The sequence below is a fragment of the Plecotus auritus genome, assembly GCF_963455305.1.
Source record: "Plecotus auritus genome assembly, chromosome: 3".
NCBI lineage: Eukaryota > Metazoa > Chordata > Mammalia > Chiroptera > Vespertilionidae > Plecotus > Plecotus auritus.
Genome location: NC_137772.1, coordinates 201,891,190 through 201,910,910, shown reverse-complemented (window position 1 = coordinate 201,910,910; position 19,721 = coordinate 201,891,190). Strand labels below are relative to the sequence as shown.

Genomic DNA, 19,721 nt, shown 5'->3' with positions numbered 1-19,721 from the left:
CACCAAGTGCAATGATAAATCAGCCGGCTGTCCAACCAGTGCGCCGTCATTCAGAGGCAGCTTTACCTGGGCTCTTGGCGTGTCCCCTTCTGCCTCCAGGGCCGCTCCTTAGAGGACAGTGCACCCGAGTCAGGCAGGGAAGTAAATAAGAAAGAAATCTGATCATTCCTGATGGTGAACAGCAGCTGATGCATTTGATGGGAGAGGGAGCATGGGACTCTCCTTGGCCGATCAAATAGGATTTCAATGGGCAGGACACTGTCCCTTCCCCTCACCCTTCCCAGATGAAGTTTGGGCACATAACTTGTGTTCTGCCTTATCCCCTTGGTAACCAGGGCTTCCTTTTGGTAACGAGGAATGGGCTTCGGTAAACAGATCTATTTGTGTGACTCCTATTACTCATTTGAAGCAATGTCACTCCTTTTTCCACTGTGGTCTGTGTGTCTGAGTCAGAGGGAGCCTAAACAGGCTTCTTTGAATTGATGGCTCACTCCCAACCTCTCTTGACAGCCTGCCAACCTAGAAGGGCGTAGCTTACCAACAAATCTTTTTTTTTTTTTTTTTTTAAGCCAGACTGATTCATAGAAACTCCTTTAAAACACAGGGAAAAGAAACCGCCCATCACACACCCCAGCACACCAGCGCAGGAAACTTATAACCTCGGGAGGCAGGTTCCTCCCCTCACTGTGGTCACAAACCTCCAGAAGAGCAGACCGGGCAGCTGCCAGCTCCTGCCACTCCAGGCACCTCCTTCGCTGGGACCCTCAGGTAGGACAGCTCCCAACACTGTGGGGAAACTCAGAGAATTCTCTCTCCTTTCCACTGCTCTCTTTCTTCTGACCTCATCTAAGTTTTTCTTTTTCTTTTTCCCTTTTCAATTTTTCTGTGATTCCTTGCACTGAATCTTTGAAGCATTTGGCTACAAGTGGATACTGAGACAACTTTTTCCGTAAGGTTCAGAGAAACGTATGTGGACGGCGGGGAGGGCCAGGGAACTCAGCAGGACAGGGCTGTCATGATCTTGCAGTACCTGGGTGCTTGCTCTGCAGAGGTGAAGGGAGCAGAGACTTTGGAACACACCTGGAGAGGACAGTCTTTACGGAGGAAACGCCACAAACCTTTGAAGTGACAGGCGGCGCTTGCCAGATGTTTCCCATTCCTCCATTTTGATTCAAAAATTGCTTCAGGACTTGAATTGTGTCTGCTTCGTTGGTTGTTTGCTGGTCTTTTGGGGGTGATGGTGAATAGAGGGTTGCTTTTCAGTTTATTTTTGCTGTGGCTTTTACTGCTGCCTTTTTCCCCTTGTTCATTCACTTTTTTTTGAATTTAAGTGTTTTTTTTTCTGCCCACAGGTTGGGAAAGAGAGGTGGGTTTTGTTTAAAGGAAACCGTTAGAGAGAGAGAGAGAGAGAGAGAGAGAGAGAGAGAGAGAGAAGCAATTGCTTTTTTCAAATAAGACTCCGGGAGGGGTTCACTTAATAGAATCCGGAGCCCGAGCTCCTTCTCTCCTTGGCCAGATGTGCACGATGCGAGAGGCAGGAGGGAAACTGGAATTGGGGGAGAGGGTGGGGCGGGGAACTTCATCTGTTCCTGTAACAAATGTTGAATGGCTTTGTGCTTCCACCCCAGAAATAGCTGCATTTTAGTGCTGAGGGAACAGTTAATAAATCAGAAGTGATGAAAAAAAAATGCTTTTTAGGTGGATGTGGAATTTTTCTAAATGGAAGGCAGTCATTGTTCGGGGACGTGTATCGTCTCACGCTTCCAAGTTGTGGCTGCACAGATGCAAACACTCGTGCTAATCACGAAGTGAATCTGGAGAAAGGAAGGAGGGTGCTTTCTGTTTGCTTTTTTTTTTTTTTTTTTTTAGGTTAGCATTTTGGTGAGGTGTGGCCTATTTCAACATAGTTACGGGTGGATTCCAACCCCCCCCCCCCCCCCCCCGCCCACCTCCCTCCTGCGCCACACACACATAAACAAGAGGACGAAAATGACAGGATTCAGCTTGTCTGGTGAAATTAGACTTTTCCTTTAGGAACGCAGTCCGTTGGAAGGGAAGGTTTAAATGTAATCAGCCTGTGTACACTGTACAGGCAACGCTCCTGGGAAAACTGCCCTCAGGGGGATGATTAAGTAAACGCAAGGGCAACCTTTCGGGATGCAGGGAACTCCCACACTGGCTTCAAAGGTTTTTTTTATTTCCAGATTACCTGATGTGGATTAGGGAAGCCATTATTAAGTTGATAGCAATGGTATTCTATGAAGTTAGTACACATCTTTCCGTTTTGCGTGGGTTAAAACTAATAAGCTAACAGCAAATTGAAAATTCTGTGTGTAAACCATCATGGATTGCATTGTTTGTGCCCTGTTTGACACTATACGGTAGTTTTATAAATGAGATAATAGGCTGCGTGTTATTTCCTGGGCTTGGAGGGCAACTGAAAAAAAAAAATGCAATTCTGATTCCCGCTTTCCCCTCTTCCTCCAAGAAGTAGTGAGAGTCCTTAGCGAAGGCAGTTTTTCTAGATCTCAACTGGAAGTCCTTGACAAGGCTGAACGGTGAGGGTTAGATTCTCCTCCCCTGCTGCCTCTCACCCTCAGAGGAGGTTCGAATTCCACCCCAGACTCTGAAGAATGGGGCGGGGGCGGAGCACTGTCTGGAGGGCTGCGGGACATCCGGTCTGGTGTCCTGGTCAGAGGTCCCCCCAGACTGTACATTAAGGGCACTAAACTGTCCTGGGAGTTGTCAGAATGTTGTCAAGGACCAACCCAGGACAGATCACATCTCAGAACAGACGCTGGCTACTTCCCAGGAGTTCAGGGCAGACCTCCGAGGAAGGAGAGACATCCTTCCACAGACCACGGAAAAGACTCGCTGTGGCTTTCCCAACTCTTCCCACTTCCCTCCTGAGACCAGCGTAGGCCCATGCAGTTCCCAGGGGGACATGCAGACATGGGGGGTGGGGGGGCGGTGTTACCGAATGGGCTTCACCAAGGCCGTGCTGTGGATGAAGACTCTCTTGGCTTGGTCTGGCTGGCTCTGTGGGTTTTGGTTCATGCCGGACCACTGAGATCAATGGGTCCCGCAGGAAGAAGCAAAACAGCTTTTTATAGGCTCATCAGCGCCTGATGGGGAACACATCTGAAAAAATGGCCAGAGAAAAGGGCACAGGACAAATTTAGTTATATTCCATCCTTAATTTTATTCTCAGTTTGGGAGGGATCTTGAAGATCCACTCTTCCATTCTCCTACAATATGCCGAAATCTTATTTTTACACCATCCTGGACAGATGGCCATTTGACATTTCTTTAACATTTTGGGGTGGGGGATGGGAGGCTCAGTACCTCAGAGTGCACGTCCATGCCCACCCCCCTTTGCTGGACAGCCCTAATGATTAGAGTTTCTTAAATCCAGTGAAATTGGGTTTCTAGAACTTCTATTCTTTGTTCCTAGCTCTGTGGTCCTGAAGCGACCCAGAAAATATTCCATTTCTGTTGTTGCTCCACCCAATGCTTCTTACCTCTAAACATTTAACCCTTACTTAATTGCTAATGAATCAAACTTGATTATTATGAATATTATTGCCTGAGACTCAGCAAAAGGAGCAGGAGACATTTTGAATCTTTGAAACTATGCACGTAGTAAAGCATAGCCATATGATTTGAGTCCGAGGTATTTCATTTTCTACCTTCTTTAAACTTACCACCTGTATATACAAAAGCTCAGAGATGTTTGGGACTCTCAGATATACATGCTCAGGGGGACACACCCAGTTGCTCCCCACAAGGTCATGGTTAAATCAGTTTAATACCAGACACAGAGGCTTTTAACGTGGTCATGTGGGGGTTGTCCCTTAACTTGGTCCAGAGTTCCTGTAGCCCGTGCCTTCACACTGTTACCACCTGTCATGGTAACTATGGGAACAGGCTGCCAATTGGTGTACCCTGGGTCTAATTGCTGGCAGATGATCTGGATGTCAATCCCTTGATGGAGCTCATCATCCTTAACCAGTACAGGACTGGGGTCTTCTGACCATGAACTTCCCGTTTCCAATCCTCTTCCCAGTTCTGCCCAGATGACTCTGATTTCTATTTAGTGATCAAGGGAGCCCAAATATGGTTCTTATTAGTAGTTTAATGAATTCCCAGCACCCCACCCCAAACACAATGTCTCAAGATTATACTTGGTAACACTTTGGTCCCTGGCGCTGGCTAGGTAAAGTCATTGCTCTCAATCTAATTGGAAGATTCACTGATAGGAAGCATAAAGATAAAACTACAAATCCTCATGGATGTTGCTGTTTCTCTTCCCTTTTAACAAAATATTTGGATCAACATTTCCTTTCCTGCTGTGGAAATGGCATTTTCCTGCTAAAATGGACTCCTCAGCCCCTAGTGCCAGTGGCCTTATGTGGGTGTGGCAGTTTTTGTGTTTTCTGAGCTTATTTCATGAATTCTGTCTTCCATCGGGGAAGGTGAAATTGAGAACCTTTTAGGCATAGGTTGAAACTGGTGGTAGAAATCCCGGAGTAGATGCAAACACTGAACAGGAAGACGAAGGGGCTGTGGTCCTGTGCCGACTCTGCCGTGGGACCATGGTTAGGTCACTTGTCTTCTCAATGAACTTGGGGGTTTCCAAGACCCGTGCAGCTCTGAAATTATATTGTTCCAAGGTCCTAACATTCCTATCTTGAGAAATCCTTGGCTCATAGCTAGTTTAATCCATAAAAATTGGTAGAAAAGCGAAATGAGGCAACTTGTTGCACTGAAACGACCATTTTAGAGGATCGAGGACCCAGGTAGTTTCTTCTGCTTCATCCACTTGGAGATTTCTTGGGCATGGGGTTCGCCGGCTTCATCATCTAATAGCAATGAGCACTCACTCAGCTCTGGGGAGAAAAGAAAGAGGTTTGATTAATAAAACACAAAGAAGCCAGCTCTGATGAGGAGGGGCAGGCTACCTAAGCCTGTCAAGACTGAGAGCAGCCAGGCACCCAACCAGGCTCAGGGAGAAACTGAGCAGGTCCTGGGAAAGGAACTCCACCCTCTTCTCAAGGAGGGAGACCTTGCAGCGTGAGGGTGTGTCCGCCAAGGTGTGGATGGGAGCCAATAAGGAACACATTGAGTGGAGGAAAGGGAAGCTACTAGGAGGAAAGGGCAGAGGAAGGAGCAAATGGGACTGCCTGTATTTCCCTAGGGCCCCTGTGTTGGGACAAAGAAGAGAGGCAAATGGAAAGGCCTAGAAGGGGGAGAAAAAGCAAAGTGGACAGAGAAAGACAAAGGAGGTGAAAGAGCAAGACAGAAGTGTAAGGATGTTTCCACTCCTAAGTCCCTCCCTCTTGTTTGGGGACCACACACCCTTCATGCTTCAGGACACGCCTCAGGTTCAAACATTCTGTTCACTGTGCCTGGTGAAGAATCTTAAGTTGCACAGGCACAAATGTTGGTCAATACATCCTTGGTATCATTTGTGTTTCCATGGAATATTTGTGCCAATAGGGCAGTGATTTTCCAGACATTTCTCAACTCTTTTCAGAAGGATCAGATCAGAGCTGAGAGCCAAATGAGGTTCTTGATACTAAGATTTCTTCCTTCAATTAATCAAAGTCCCCTCCTCAACGGGCTGGAGCTATTGGTTTTGGAGAGAGGATTCCTATCCTGAAACAATGAGTCAGACCAGTGGGTGTGTTCACACTTCGCTCAGAAAGAGCTGAGGCCTGGAGCTTCCCTTTGCTTTGTAATTCCGTGAGGAGGGGACTCCGTGCTGAGGGTGGGGGGCAGGACGGGATGTTTGGAGCTCATCTCAGGGTTTGCAGTGTGGGGGTGGGTCCGGGCCTGTGGTGGCCAGGTGGGAAGAAGCAGTGGCCCTTAAAAAGACCCTTTGTTTTTGCCAGTGGCACTGTTCTGAGGAGCTGTGTTGACTCCCTGACTAACAAGAAGGTAGCAGGGGGAACAGGGTAGTTTGAGATCTCCTGCTGAACTCTAAGACAAATATAGGAGCGAGATCACACTAGAGTGGAAGAAGCCTTGCCTAGATGGCGGGAGATGGCGGGCTTCAGTTCTCATTCTGCTTTCCCTCTGGGGACTCCATTTCCTCCTTTGTCCAGGGACTGGACTGAATAACTTCACCACCTCTGAACTTCTAAACAACCAACTGCCCTAAAAAAGAGTGACAAAACTCGAAGCCCGCCCAGTGCTCTCTGGGCACCTCCGGTTGAGGGGCAGTGCCCCTCCCAGCTCGTTGCCACCCCTCAAGGCTGCAGCTTTGCTGGTTGAAGCATGTTGCCGCCATCTACTGTCGACCCGCCCAAGCGCCGCTGGGCCCGGGCCACACCTTGATTTTCTTTCCAAACCCTAGTTATTATTTTGGCAACCTCTCCCTTGAAGGCGTTCTGGCCGCCAGAGCGCTCCTCTTTGACAGAAGCAGAAGACACTGATGCTTCCGTCCTAGCCCGCCCGCCCGGGAGACTTCGCCCTAGGGCCTGACCAGCTGCGGTCTGGGGGCGTGGGCTGGCTGCCTCTTCGCAGCCCACGCCTGGCCTCAGCCTTTGCAGATGTGGCCCTGACCCATTCCCTCCCCGGACAAGGGGAAATAAGAGAGACACGGAATTCTCCTTGGGAGCATTTGCAAAAACAAGATTCATGCTATTTGTTTGCCTTTAGCGTAGTTGCTGGTCCTCAGACGCTGCCAGAGAAGCCAAAAGCCCATTTCGCTGGCCGAAGCCTCTCGTTTTACATGATTGAACAAAAAGGATAACCAGCCACGGTATAGCCTTTGCTCTGTGTCAGGCATGGCCCTTTAATCCTCACATCAACCCTATGAGGTTTATAGATCACAGTTAAGAAGCATGGAGTCAGCAAATCACCACGATGTATACTTTAAATGTCTGACAATTTTATATGTCAATTAGACCTCAGTAAAACGGAAATTAAATAGAGAAAAAAAGAAGTGGTAGAGTCAGGATTTGAACCGCAAACCTGTGTGCCTTACCATTAGGTACTGCCTCTCTAGGAGCCACGGACCAGGGAGGTTTTGTGATTTTCCCAAAGTCAGCAGCTGGTCAGGCTGAAGTTTCATGAGAAGCTGGCTTTCTAATAGGTGCTCTTTCTTCTTCTTTTTAAAATAACATGCTTGCCCCCTCAGCCCCGCCCCCTAGTCCCTCCTCCCTACGTGGGAGTCTGCGCTAGTCTGTCTATGCCAGTGCCGATCAACCCTACCCTTTCCATGGTGCCCTGTTTATGTTAGCCAGCACTGGAGAGATGCAGTCCCCTTTCCCCAGGATCATGAAAAAAAATAGATGTTTTCCTTGGAGCATGGAGATCCTTGTTACTTTTGCTTCTTGATGGCTGATGTTTCTCCAGGTCATAAAAATTTCCCTGCACTTAAAAACAACAGGCCTGGTATGATGTGTATACAGTGAGGAGCAACCCGGAGTTCTCACCTCCCACACCAAGTGTCAGATATCCCGAGGCAGGAGGAAATGGTTCTGCAGGAGCTTTCTCTCCACACGTTTCCCACGGAGAAATGAATGCCCCCCTCTCCCACCCCTCCGTGAAAACAATATTTAGAATGGAAAGTACACTTGATATCAAACAACAATAACAATGGCCAGAAAAGCTCATCCAAGGTCTCATCCACTGGCCTGACTTGAATCCCAGCCTTTTCCTCCTCAGGATACATCCTCTATGGCTGCTCCAGAAGAGAGTATTTCCTTTTCTGCCTCTGTGTGAAATAGACATCCACTTTGCCCACGCAAATGCTCCCCGGTGGGAAACAAACACATCAAAAACAAACCAACAAAAGCAAAATTGACCTGGATGTGTGGAGGCTGGGAAGACGTTTGTGCCACAGCCCTACACAGTGTCCTTAGGGAGCAGCTGCAGCCGGAGTTTCGGGTGTCATGCTGAGGAAGATGGCACGGAGTCGCGGGCTGACTCATGGAGATCATATGACCAGGAGCAGCTTGGCTTTCATCGTCTCTTGTGCCTCGGAGGAAGCAGCCCGCCTTTGGTCAGATGGTGTGAGAAAGCTTTCTTCAAAGTTTGCAGTTATCCAGAAAGAGGGTGGGATGTCACTGCTGGAAAAACATCAATCAATGAAAAGGCAGTCGAGTCATCTCAGGACTGTGTTCTAACCTGATTGAGATTTGGGAACCTCAGGTGGTGCCCTCTGGCTAATTTTCTGATTACCTGAAAGTTCTGTTGCAAAGGTAACCATTTTAGAAACGGGCTGAAGAGGAAGCATTAGACAAAGGGCAGGACTAAGTTCAGGGGAGTCGTTGCCAAGAGAGACTGATGCATTGTCAGAAGGACCTTCCTACTTTGGGGGTGTGTGTCTTGGTAGGTAGTGAACTCCCCGTGACCAGAGGAGTTTAAGCCTGAGTTAGGTAGTTCCTTGGTGTAGCTTTGTAGGTGAGTTTTCATGTACTGGGGAGGAACTGCAGTCCAGAGATTCTGTAACTGAGTTAGAAAAGTTAAACCCGTGGACAAATTAGTGTTTAGAAATTTAAGATATTATCTTTTCACTCATTTCCTCTGGAATAAAGGACAATAAGCACATATATATCCCTATATAGTCAAATGTACTGAGGAGATATTCATGCATTTACATAGGTTTTTATATGGAAATATATAACAGTTTGCATGTAATAAGATGCTCAATACATAGTTATAGTAATATATAAATAAATCTAAAAATAACAAAGGACAAAAGTTTATGTTTTAAAAGGAAAGATTTTCCCTCTAGAATTCTGTTCTTAATTATAAAGCCTTCAGTCTCTTTGACATTATTTTTCCATCAAGAAGAATATATTTATTTGCTCACCCAACAGATAATTATTCAATACCTATCATACACAAGATGCTTCCTTCAGGAGCTTAGGGTCTTCAGCGTGGGGGAGCCAAACATTTCTGAAAATAGCTGTTACCCACCAGGCTGCCACTAGTGGTTTTCATAAAGGGCAATGGAAGAGCTACAGCATAACTGGGAGAAATGACAACTTCTGACCTCTGTATCTGGGAAGGCTTCCTAGAGGGGGCAGGATTTGAGCTTTTTGAAAAGAATTTGATAGGTAGTTACTGGAGAAAGGAAGCTGTTTTCTTTCTGAAACCCAATTCCTAGGATCCCCACATTCCTAGGATTGCCAGGGCCTGAGTGCTTGCAGGGTTTGGAGTCTCTTTCCTGGTGGCGGGGAGTTTGGAGGATTTTGAACAGAGGAGTAACATGGTCAGATAACACACTGGTAGTGTGGAGGGTATATTAGAGGGGTCGTTCGGAAAAAGGACCTTGGGTGATGCTGATGCTGCGGTCCAGGCTAGGACATGAACTGGACAAGGACAATGGGAAGTAAAGAATGGATGCGAGATAAATAATGGAGGAAAAACTCATGACCGGACTGTGATGTTTTGGGCAATAAAAGCAGGATGAGAGGAAGGCGAAACAGGGGACTTAGCATCTGGCTGTTATTACTCTCTTCTCCCCAGAAAAGCCTGGGCCATCTTGGGCTGCCAGGGAAATGACCAAACTGCCTTCTCCAGCCAGCCAGCGCCTCAGGCTTCCCAGAAAGCTCTCTTGCGCCATCTGGTAGAGGATATCTCCATGTAGCCTTTGTCTGGGAGAATCTCACCCACCCTCCGATGAATCATGGACATTTGAGCTCTGCGGGACTCTCCTGCTGCTCACAGGGCCCTGGCTCCCTGTTTCTGACTGTTATACCGCCAGGCTCAGGGTATTCTTCAATGACTCAAGCCTGGGATTTCCACCACTTCCTTTGCTGGAGAAGTAGGTTTTTGGTTACTCTATTTTATTGTATTGTTCCCAATGATTGTACCACAGATCACCTTAAAGAATTACTTCCCCCTGACTCCGGTGGCAGTTTAATAAGCACACAGACAACACGGCAGGAAGAAGTTATCTGACCAGGAGCTTAGCAAACATGAAGCCAAATGACCAACATTTTTAGGAGTCAATTATCTTAAAGTCTCCGTAGTACTAGTTTCTCATTAAAAAAGAAAAGGTGTCCACAAGAGCCTGATAAATTTCTCATAGTCTGAGGACCTTAGAAGTGTTAGGTTTCCCAAACAAAGGCAAAGAGGCAATCAATGCAAGGCAGTCTCAGAGCTATGTTCCTTCGATTCTTTCATTTGTGGGGGGGGGAACGTATTAAGAGGGAGTCGAGAAACCAACAATCACTTAAGTGAATGGAGGCAACTGGAGGGCAATTATCCCCCTGCCCACAGGAGGTCATCATTTACAGCCTCCATCACCAGCAATTGTAATCCTCAGGGCCATTTCCAGGAACTGCAATACATTTTCTATTAGCCAAGAACTTAACCCACATCTAGAATGGTTGTGAGGCTTGCATCTGGGACAGGTGCATAAAGAGACAGCTTCGCTAATGCGGCCTGGGCATTGTGGGGAGGAAAGGAGAAGCATGGTCAGAAACAACAAATGGCGGCGGTGGAAAGGGAACTGGCAGGCCTGTGCCTTAGGACAGAAAGAAGAATCTAGGAGGGAGAACAGAAAACCCATGTGTGGCTGTTAGTCTCTTACCTCCATTTCTCTTAGCAGTCACTTTTCTCTAGAGTTAACATTCATGCCTCCTATATTTTTCTCAGCTTTCCATCCAGCCCATGGAGCTTTGACCAACCTGTGTTGGGCATGTTGGGTTGGTGAGGGTATAGGGGGAGATCTTCCTCTGCTTACAATGGTGGGTGGAGAAATGTGTTCCTGGAACCCCACATAATATAGTCAGTGGATGTCCTATCCTTTAAGGACACTGTGCATTGACTAGCTCTGGTGGCCTGTATCTGAGAGTCTAAGCACCACAAATAACCCTGTTGTTATGGGACTTCCCAACAACCAACTGACAAACTTTGGGACTGCCTGGTCCATCAAATGCTGGGAGAGAGGCAGGCATTGCACCCAAGTAGTCAGAATTGCAATGTTGTTATTGTCTACTTCCTGGTTCGAGCTGCCCAGCTATGACTAGGGGTATGCTTTGCATTGGAGAGTGCCATCCATGGCATTTTAGAGAGGTGTGAGGGAGAAGTCAATTATTGTTTTAGTGGAACATACTGCCAATAGCAACCAATACTTCCAATGATATTAATGCTCAGAAATGGTCTCTTTTTAGTGCTATGAAGCAAGATATACACCAGGGCAGAAAATGAGTCTCCCTCGAAGCTATACTGCAAGTGATGGGTGTGTAGAAGTCGAGAGAATGAGATCTGCTGTTATTTAAACCTATCTGCTCTGCTCTTTGTTAGACCCCCAGACATTCACCCATTAGGTGCCACTCATTCTTAAAGATCTAAGGGTTGTTTCCCACCCAACTTCCTTAGGCTGGGGGTTTCTTTGCTGAGGGTCATTATTATAGAGACTGAATAACCAGGAATGATCCAGGCCAGAAATTTAAAGATACAGTTCATTCTCTTTCCACATGTGTTGGTAGGGCCACTGAAAATAATGGAAGCCCTTCTACACTGACAATAGATGACACTAAAAAACCTGACAAATTTGGGGCAGTGAAAAGATGAAGTTATAGGTATAAAGTGATAGCTCTACTAAACAGCCACTTCCTCTGGCTGTATCCAGAGGCCAAAAGCAGAGAAAACTGTGTGTTCTGCACACTAAGAACACTTGCCATTCCAAGACAATGTGCTTCTTTCCTTGGTGAGTGGATGGAACACAATCAGAAATCTAAGATGAAAGAGAGTCACTTTTTTGCTTGATTTCACCCCCGCCCCCGCCACACCTCTCCTTTTGCCTACACTGGGCAGGAGACAATGATCAGATGGGGCTGTGGGTTAGATCAGAAGTGAGATGTGCAGGCCAGGAACTCGAGTGCCCCCCGGAGGTGGGTGGATGGGCCAAGGTGAGGGTGCAGGGGGAGGAAGATATTTGGAATGCAATGATGTTCAAGTCATCAAAAGGGAGGGTGTGACCAGGTATAAATCAGGCAGACAGAAAATGCTGTTGAGTCCCCAAAGACATGGAAGGCTGAGAAGAATGAACTTTCTCCTCTTCATTCCTGAGGGTGTGTTTTAAGTGGTCTCCCACTCAAGCGGCAAGGATTAGTCATAATGGCAACTTGTAAGAGGACCAGAAAGGTTGCATATACACGCCCTTGTGACCTGGATGGCAGATATCCTATTACTTGCACTTAACATGGGGCAGCCTGGTGACTGATTGACTGGTTTGGGTTGGCAAGAGCTACTCAGTTTCATATAATAATAATAGTTACAACCACAAGCAGAGCAACCCCTTTGGTACCTGCTGTGTGCCAAGCATGGTGCTAGGAGTTTCACATATGTAATCCAATTTAACCCTCACGTTTCCCTGTTGCAATCTTCCACTTCATATAGGAGGAAACTGAGACCAAAAGGTCAAGTAACTTTATATGATTCTAACTCAACCTCTGTCTAACTCCAAAAACCTCTTTTCACAGTGCATTAAAGTCAAGCAGAAAATTGTGGAGGTATGTAAGAGCCTGAGAAAAGCAAAAATGAATTTGAAGGCCTGCAGAGAGTATTCATAGCAGACACATGAAAGCTCCAAATTCTCCCCCGAGGAGACAGGAGAAACTTCATCATTTTTGTCACTCAACTCACAGTGAAAATGGACAAATTCCTACCAAATAGCCTGGGTGGAAGGGAAGTGCTTGGATGGGGAAGAAGGGCGGGGCTTGTTGGAGCAAGTGTGGAAGTGTCTGCCTCTCACTATTGGCCTGTAAAGAGCAAGGTACTCTAGTGTTTCCTGAGCAGAGATAAAAGGCACCTGAAGTGCTGCAATTAGTGCTCTTCAATAAATACCTGCTCCAGTAGGAAAGTGGCTCAGGCACACTCAACACTTCAATTAAATGAGGCAGAGTGAGAGAGAGACGTGGGCTGATTGCAGGATGTGCAGAGCCCCTAGGTGGGGAAGTCCACATGTCCCACCCTGCTAGGGTCTGAATAAGCAGAGCCCTTTGCTTTGAAGTCCCTGGGGGTCTGCACTGCATGTGACTGTTTGGGCATGACACAGCACTCCTGCAGCCGACATAAACCAGAATAGCCTCCCATGTGCATCCTTCACACTCCCTTTATGTCCTGGGTTTTACGATCAATGGGCTCTCTTTTTCTACACTGCTGAGATTATGGCTGAACGCTTTTGTTTATCCATGCACATTCTTAATCTATATTAGTTCCCAATTCTCCCACCATGTGATTTATGCATTTGACTGTCTTCTGCATTAAGTCTTGAAGGACTGGAATCTGTATAAATGTCGCATACGCTTAGAAGGCATTCCAAGCTGCCTGCTTCTAGAGCCCCCAAAACTGTCATATTGAGTCTGTGAAATATAACATGGCTCCCAGACCAATAGCAGGTTCCTCACCATGGGGCACACACAGCCCAAAGGCTCAGGTGCAGTGACACAAATCTGAAATGGTCAATATGTAGGTGATCAGACCATTAAACTGCAATTCTGTTGTTATAATTATTGAATACCAAACAGCACGATAATAATAGAAGTTGTGGCTCTCACATTTTATATCTCACCTGGGATCAAATTAGTCGCCTCTTCAGTCTATGGACACCGAGTAATAGCTGCTGTTCTGTGGGACACATCCATTTCTATGACAATTGCTGGATGCACAGTTTGACAGAGGCAAGGACACTGCCCTAGTGGAAAATGGAAATTTATATGACGCTGCTGCACTGAAAATTATAGTTGTCAGGAGGCCTTTAAAAGATCCAAGTCCTACGGTTTGGCCTCTAAAACACAAACAAAATAAAGTAGTAACAGTTATAAAATGTCCTTTTTTAAAACAGGCTGTTTTGGAGAGATGGGTATATAAGTACCTGAGATGCAGAATTGTGTTTATATATAGGTATATGTCAATAGACGAATAGGCACTTAGGGAACCAGGCTAACTAATGTTTTTAGGAATTTACGATGAAATTGTGGTGGTTTTTATTGCAGCGCCTTCAGATTGTAGCAGATAGCCCACAGGTGTGGGAAAGCTGAATTATCTTCTTGCCTCTGACAGTAGTAACCTTTTGTTTCCCTCTTGTTTTCTCCTTTCTTCTCAGGACTCGGAACTCACCAAGTCATCAAAAAGCCAAGATGTTGGTATTACTGGCTGGCATCTTTGTGGTCCACATCGCCACCGTCATTATGTTATTTGTTTCCACCATTGCCAATGTGAGTAATGTTCTTTTGTTTATTCATTCATTCATTCATGAGTTATTTAAATATTTACATAAAGTGCTATAAAGAACGTTTAAGCCACAATCCCTGCCCTTCATGAATTTTCAGTTTAGGTGTGGAAACACACACACACACACACACACACACTCTTTCTCTCTCACACTTCAAATAACTAAATAACAGGAGGATAAAAGTCATCAGTGTCTGCATGAGACTAGAGGCAGGAGAACTCAATGAGGCTTCTTCAGTCTCTACAGGAGTCTTCCCAGCTGAGGTGAAGCTTGCAGGAGTGCTAGGTGGCTGGGCTTTCTCTTGGCACAAGACGGAATAGTGGGAGGAGCATAGGGATACATTCCAGGCAGGGTGCCCAGGTGGGAGGGACTGACTTCCTTCAGGGCATAATGAAGACACCTAGGTGTCAGGGGCAGAACTTCCCTTCCTTCTGGGAACCTCAATTAGGAGAGATGAGAGTGAGATGGTGAGAAGCTTTGGTTGCCAGACTGATGGATTCAAGTTCTGGGCAGAGAGTAGTAGCCTGTCAACGTGGAATTTTGCAAGATTATCACTCACTCAAAGGAAACAACATAAAATATTATGGAGGGAGCGTGTTCCTTCTCTCAGAACCTTGAGCTATTCTGCCCTCTAGTGCTAGTTTGCTTTTCTTTTGCTTTTCTCAGGAAAAACAAGACAGCTTATTGGACACAAAAACCAAAAAACACCAGTCGCTAGATAGGCAAATGATGGATCCAGAATCTGCATAGATCCCTGTCACAGTTAAAGGATAAATGGGTTTTAAAGTTCAGATAGAAGAGTTTTGCCAACATTGGCTGGGGGGGGGGGGGGGGGGCGCGGTGATTATAAGCATGGCCAATGTAAGCATGACTGTGATAAGACAGAACCCTTGCCCATGCAGCCTCCCCCAGACTCTAACTCAGCCATCTGTATGCCAATCCCTGAGTCTCTCAGGATAATAGGTCTGATGAATGACTTCAAAGTGTATTCATGGATGCCAAAGTGCTGAATACTGAATCAGGAGCAGGAAACTGCACGCCCTTGACCTTGCCTTTTCAGTAATGTGCATTTTAGCAGACACACTCCATGTGGACAGTTGGGGGTTTGTTTCCCATTCCTGAAGGATAACTGGGTTTGTTGGGCACAGTAAGAAGGGGAGCTGGTCCTGTGGTGAGCCTCAGGGAATATATTCTGGCCACTTTCAGCTGCCCCACAGTAAAGTTCTTGATGTGCAATTTTGCTATGAAATTACATTGCATGTTGTGACAATCAAAGTTGGATCCTTCTGTTTAGATGAAAGTGGCTTATTAACCACCAGGACTCATTGCTATTTTTTTTTATCCTGTGTTTCTTAGTTGTCTCCAGTTGAACATTTTTCCTTATTTTTTTCCCCCTTTTTTTAGCCAGGCCATTACATGACACAATCTTTTTAAAATATATATATTTTCATTGATTTTGGAGAAGAAGAGAGAAGGAGAGAGAGGTAGAAACATCAATGATGAGAGAGAATCATTGGTCGACTGCCTCCTGCACTCCCCATATTGGGGATAGATCCCACAACCCTGGTTCATAGCTTGACACTCAACCACCAAGCTACACTATCCAGGCAACACAATCTTGATCGAATCTCATTTCCACTAAGAGATGGGTTGCATAGCCACATGTATGGCTAAATATGGTGTCTTGCTTAAGATTTGTTTCCGACACAAGCTGATTTGATATTTCCTTTTCTTTTAAAGCAGAGGGTCAGTTTTAAAACAATGCTTTGTTTCCTCCTGGTTTCAGGTCTGGGTGGTTTCAGATTTTGGAAGCGCATCAGTAGGTCTTTGGAAAAACTGCAGCAACGGTCACTGCGAGGGACCCCTGGCATATGCTGACGAAGGTATCTGTAAAGCTATTGTATTCAGTGCTGACAATTTCTGTGATGGGGGAAATGTCCAGCCTGTCGGGGATTGGTTGGCCTGACACCCTTGCTCTCCTGCCCCTGTGTCCACAGATGCGCTCAAGGCAGTGCAGGCCTTCATGATCCTTTCCATCATCTTCTCCGTCATCTCCCTCGTGGTCTTCGTGTTCCAGCTCTTCACCATGGAGAAGGGAAACCGCTTCTTCCTCTCGGGGGCCACCATGCTGGTGTGCTGTGAGTATCTCAGGCGCAGACTTCAGTTTACCCAGGCAAAGCTTTTAAGTAGATCTTACCATGGGTGCTCCCGGCAACTTGAACAGATGAGCACATGGGTCTGGTTATTTGTCCTCTTTCTGAAAACCCCTGCTAGCTGCTTGGAATAAGAACCCTTGTCTGCTTCGTTGTTTAAGTCTAGTGCTCTGAGGCAGCGCCCGAGTGGCAGGCCGCCCACCCACAGCACTTGTGTACAAGATGCTTGAAGAGGGCCAGACAGGTGGGAATCCTCGAAAGATAAAGCCACCGCCACAATGCTCTCAATTATTGCCACTCTCCCTTTCCTGCATTCTTCCCACACATATCCAGTTTGGTGGCATGCTTGCATCCCGGGGCAGTCTGCCTACATGGGCTGGGTTGTGGACATAAGGTTCTGTGTTTTACTTCACACTTGCAGCCACAACCCAGTGCAGATGTGAGAGCCCAAGCAGCTCTAATTTATCAACAGGACCACCAAGCTCAGATCAGGGCAGATCAACAGAACTACTGTTTGGGGCCAAACAGCCAGATTTCATTTTCCCATTGCAGATGAAGAAAATAGGATCTTTTAAAAATTACAAAACCTGTTCTTGGTTTTAATGTAAAAGGAAGAAAGGAAGAAAGAAAGAAACCAAAATAACTCCCCTTCTCCCCCCAAACAAACAAAATACCTAAACTTTCTTTTTTCCATTGCAGGGCTTTGCATTATGGTTGGGGCGTCCATCTACACTCATCATTATGCGAATGGTTATGGAATTTCATACTCCCCAAACCACCACGGCTATTGCTTCATCCTGACCTGGATCTGCTTCTGCTTTAGCTTCATCATTGGCATTCTCTACCTGGTCCTGCGAAAGAAATAAGGCTGAACAAGTGTATGGGGATCTGGGGTGGGGTGGGGAGGAGGGAGCCATGGAATCTGGGAGGGAAGTGAAAGTTGCCCTGCAGGAAAAGCCAAGCCAGGGGAGGGGGGTGGGGAGGGGGGACATGAGGGTGGGAGAGGCTGAAACCCAAACCTTTACTCAGGAGGTTTTCTACTGTCAAGCCCCTGCCCTTGGGAGAAAGTAGTTGGCTAGAACTTCCATGCTCCCTTGATGTGGGCCAGAGAGCCTCTCTCCAGCCACCAGTTCTCAGTTACACACACTCACTCAAAGGGGGGGGCGGGGGGGGGGCACCAGCTGCCACACCACTGGCTCCGCTTCTGAGGGTGAATTCTGGGTCTTGCACTGTGGTCCTCAGACCTACTGCACCAAGTTAAAATAGCGGTACAAGTTCCAACAAGGGCAAATCTTGTTTTTGTACTGAGTATGCTAAGCCTGGAAGCCCTCCTGCCCTCCTGACCCAAAACAAAACATCACATTCCAGTCTGAAGGGCCCACAGGAGGGCTTCGGCTGTGGAGCCATTATCCCTCTTGAAAACAGATATTTAGCTCTGTGCAATTCAGTGGTATTTGTGACAAAATGGTCGGAAGGGATATAGTCATGAAGCCAAGTTGGTGGGTTAGTTAAATCAAGAAAGAGAACTTTTCACAGTGGAAGGCCTGGGACGGGGGAGGGGGAACGGTCGAACCCAGACCAGCCCTCACACAACTGACCCTCCTGGAGACTTCTTGCTATGGACTTTGCTAGGCCTCTCGCTTAGAGCCAGGGCAGCTCTTGTGGAGTTTCTGTAATGCCACCAATGAAAGCACCACACTAATTATGGGCTCACGGGGCAGTCTTGCAACAATGCTATATTAGGGTTATGATTTTAGGATTCCCTCTCCCTGCAAGCAATGATTCTTTTAAATATAGAATGAGAGAGACGGACATAGCTCCTTGTAACGCACTCCGTTACTCTCCCTCGAAATTATAAACTTTTCTAATTATCCATATTGGGGACCAGAGGCAACTCTGGCTTTGACACTGGCTGGAGTGGTCAGCTTTCGGAAAGCTTGCCTATCCTGCTTCATAGGGGAGGCAAGACATTTCTGGAAGCTAATTGAAACACACACAAACCAAAACCAAACAATAGGTCCTTGGGTGAAAGGTGCTATGTAATTGGAAAGTGTTAAGCATATTATATTTAAGTCATGATAAGAACAGAGTGCCTGTGCTCCCAGGAGAATAAGAACATTTCTGTGAGAGAAGTAAAATTATAGGTGATGGGCAGGTATTTTCTTTAAGGAAAACACACACACACACAAATCTCTGGTGGTGCCCAGTCAGATGGTAATTGATCTGCCTGTTGCCACAGAGCTTTTCTATATAGGACTTAGAGGTAGTATGTTATTCCTGGTTAAGCAGGCACTGCTCTAGCCTGGAGCAGCTATTTTAAGCCATCTCAGATTCTGCCTAAAGGGTTTATTTTAGGAAGACATTTCCTTGATCACCCTGGGAAGATCTACCTTAGGGAGAATCTGAGACATCTTGCCTACTTTTCTTCTCCTAGCTCTCTCCTCATGTCATTTCTTATAAACTTTTCCTTTTTGGGGAGTTGTTATGCAATGATTGCTAGTATTTATGTAAAAGGACTCTTACTAAGTATATTTCTCTATGTTCATTCTGGTTAAGGGAATGTTGAGGACAGACCACTGAATTATCTGGGCTGAAGGTAGCGAGGCTGGCAAGCAAAAGCTATGGATAATAAACTTTTTAATTATCATTTAATTATCACATGACTATAGAAGGCTGTCTTATGTGCAGAAGCATACTTACATATCAGATATATTCAAAAGAGATAATCGCATGTTAAAAAGTCAGACTATGACTGGAGTGAACCATGTATTCCCATGTCTTTTACTTTGTTTCTGTGCCATTTATGTCTCATGTAACTGCATTACAGTGGTGGGTTGTTCTAGTACTGTATTTGGCTTCTTCTTTAATAGATTGATATTTCATATACTATAATTGTAAATATTTTGATACAAATGTTTATAACTCTAGGGATATAAAAATAGATTCTGATTCCCTTCACTGTGTGAATGTTTTCTTTTGAAAAAAAAAATGTAGGAAATATGGATAACAGTGACATTTATTCCTAATTAGATTGTCAATCAGTTTGATTTGGACACCTTGGCATTTATTTGAGACATTAAGCTACTTTCTGCTAATACATTAGACATTTCTACATTAACTTTCAGGCAATTGAATATTATTAAACCTCTTAAGCACAGAATGGAATGTACTCTTACACTAATACATTAGAGATAGGTTGTGATCTTGAATCAGAATGGCTTATGACATTAAGAAATGAGATACTTGCAAAGTTTCTTGAAGTAGCAAACTCATCTAATGTGTCTTCAATATATAAAGCAATTCACAAAGGTATGCAACACATAAATTTGCAGGAGCCCATTCATTGCATAAAATGGTATATATTT

The 19,721-nt window shown here is 45.8% G+C and overlaps 1 protein-coding gene across 1 annotated transcript; it reads left to right on the top strand.

The window, feature by feature from the left end:
• The first annotated feature begins 609 nt into the window (after positions 1 to 609).
• EMP1 (epithelial membrane protein 1) lies at positions 610 to 19,309 on the top strand. The gene is made up of 5 exons (XM_080661100.1): positions 610 to 768; positions 14,075 to 14,186; positions 15,990 to 16,086; positions 16,201 to 16,341; positions 17,056 to 19,309. The coding sequence occupies exons 2-5, from the start codon at positions 14,109 to 14,111 to the stop codon at positions 17,220 to 17,222; spliced, it is 483 nt and encodes a 160-aa protein (XP_080517226.1). The 5' UTR covers positions 610 to 768; positions 14,075 to 14,108; the 3' UTR covers positions 17,223 to 19,309.
• Positions 19,310 to 19,721: the final 412 nt, after the last annotated feature.

What these genes read in the sequence shown, in the direction of transcription:
- EMP1 (XM_080661100.1), top strand. Translation starts at nt 14,109, where the DNA reads ATGTTGGTATTACTGGCTGGCATCTTTGTGGTCCACATCGCCACCGTC. An exon ending in CCTGGCATATGCTGACGAAG is followed by an intron (nt 16,087 to 16,200) that starts GTATCTGTAAAG and finishes CTGTGTCCACAG; the next exon opens with ATGCGCTCAAGGCAGTGCAG. An exon ending in GGCCACCATGCTGGTGTGCT is followed by an intron (nt 16,342 to 17,055) that starts GTGAGTATCTCA and finishes TTTCCATTGCAG; the next exon opens with GGCTTTGCATTATGGTTGGG.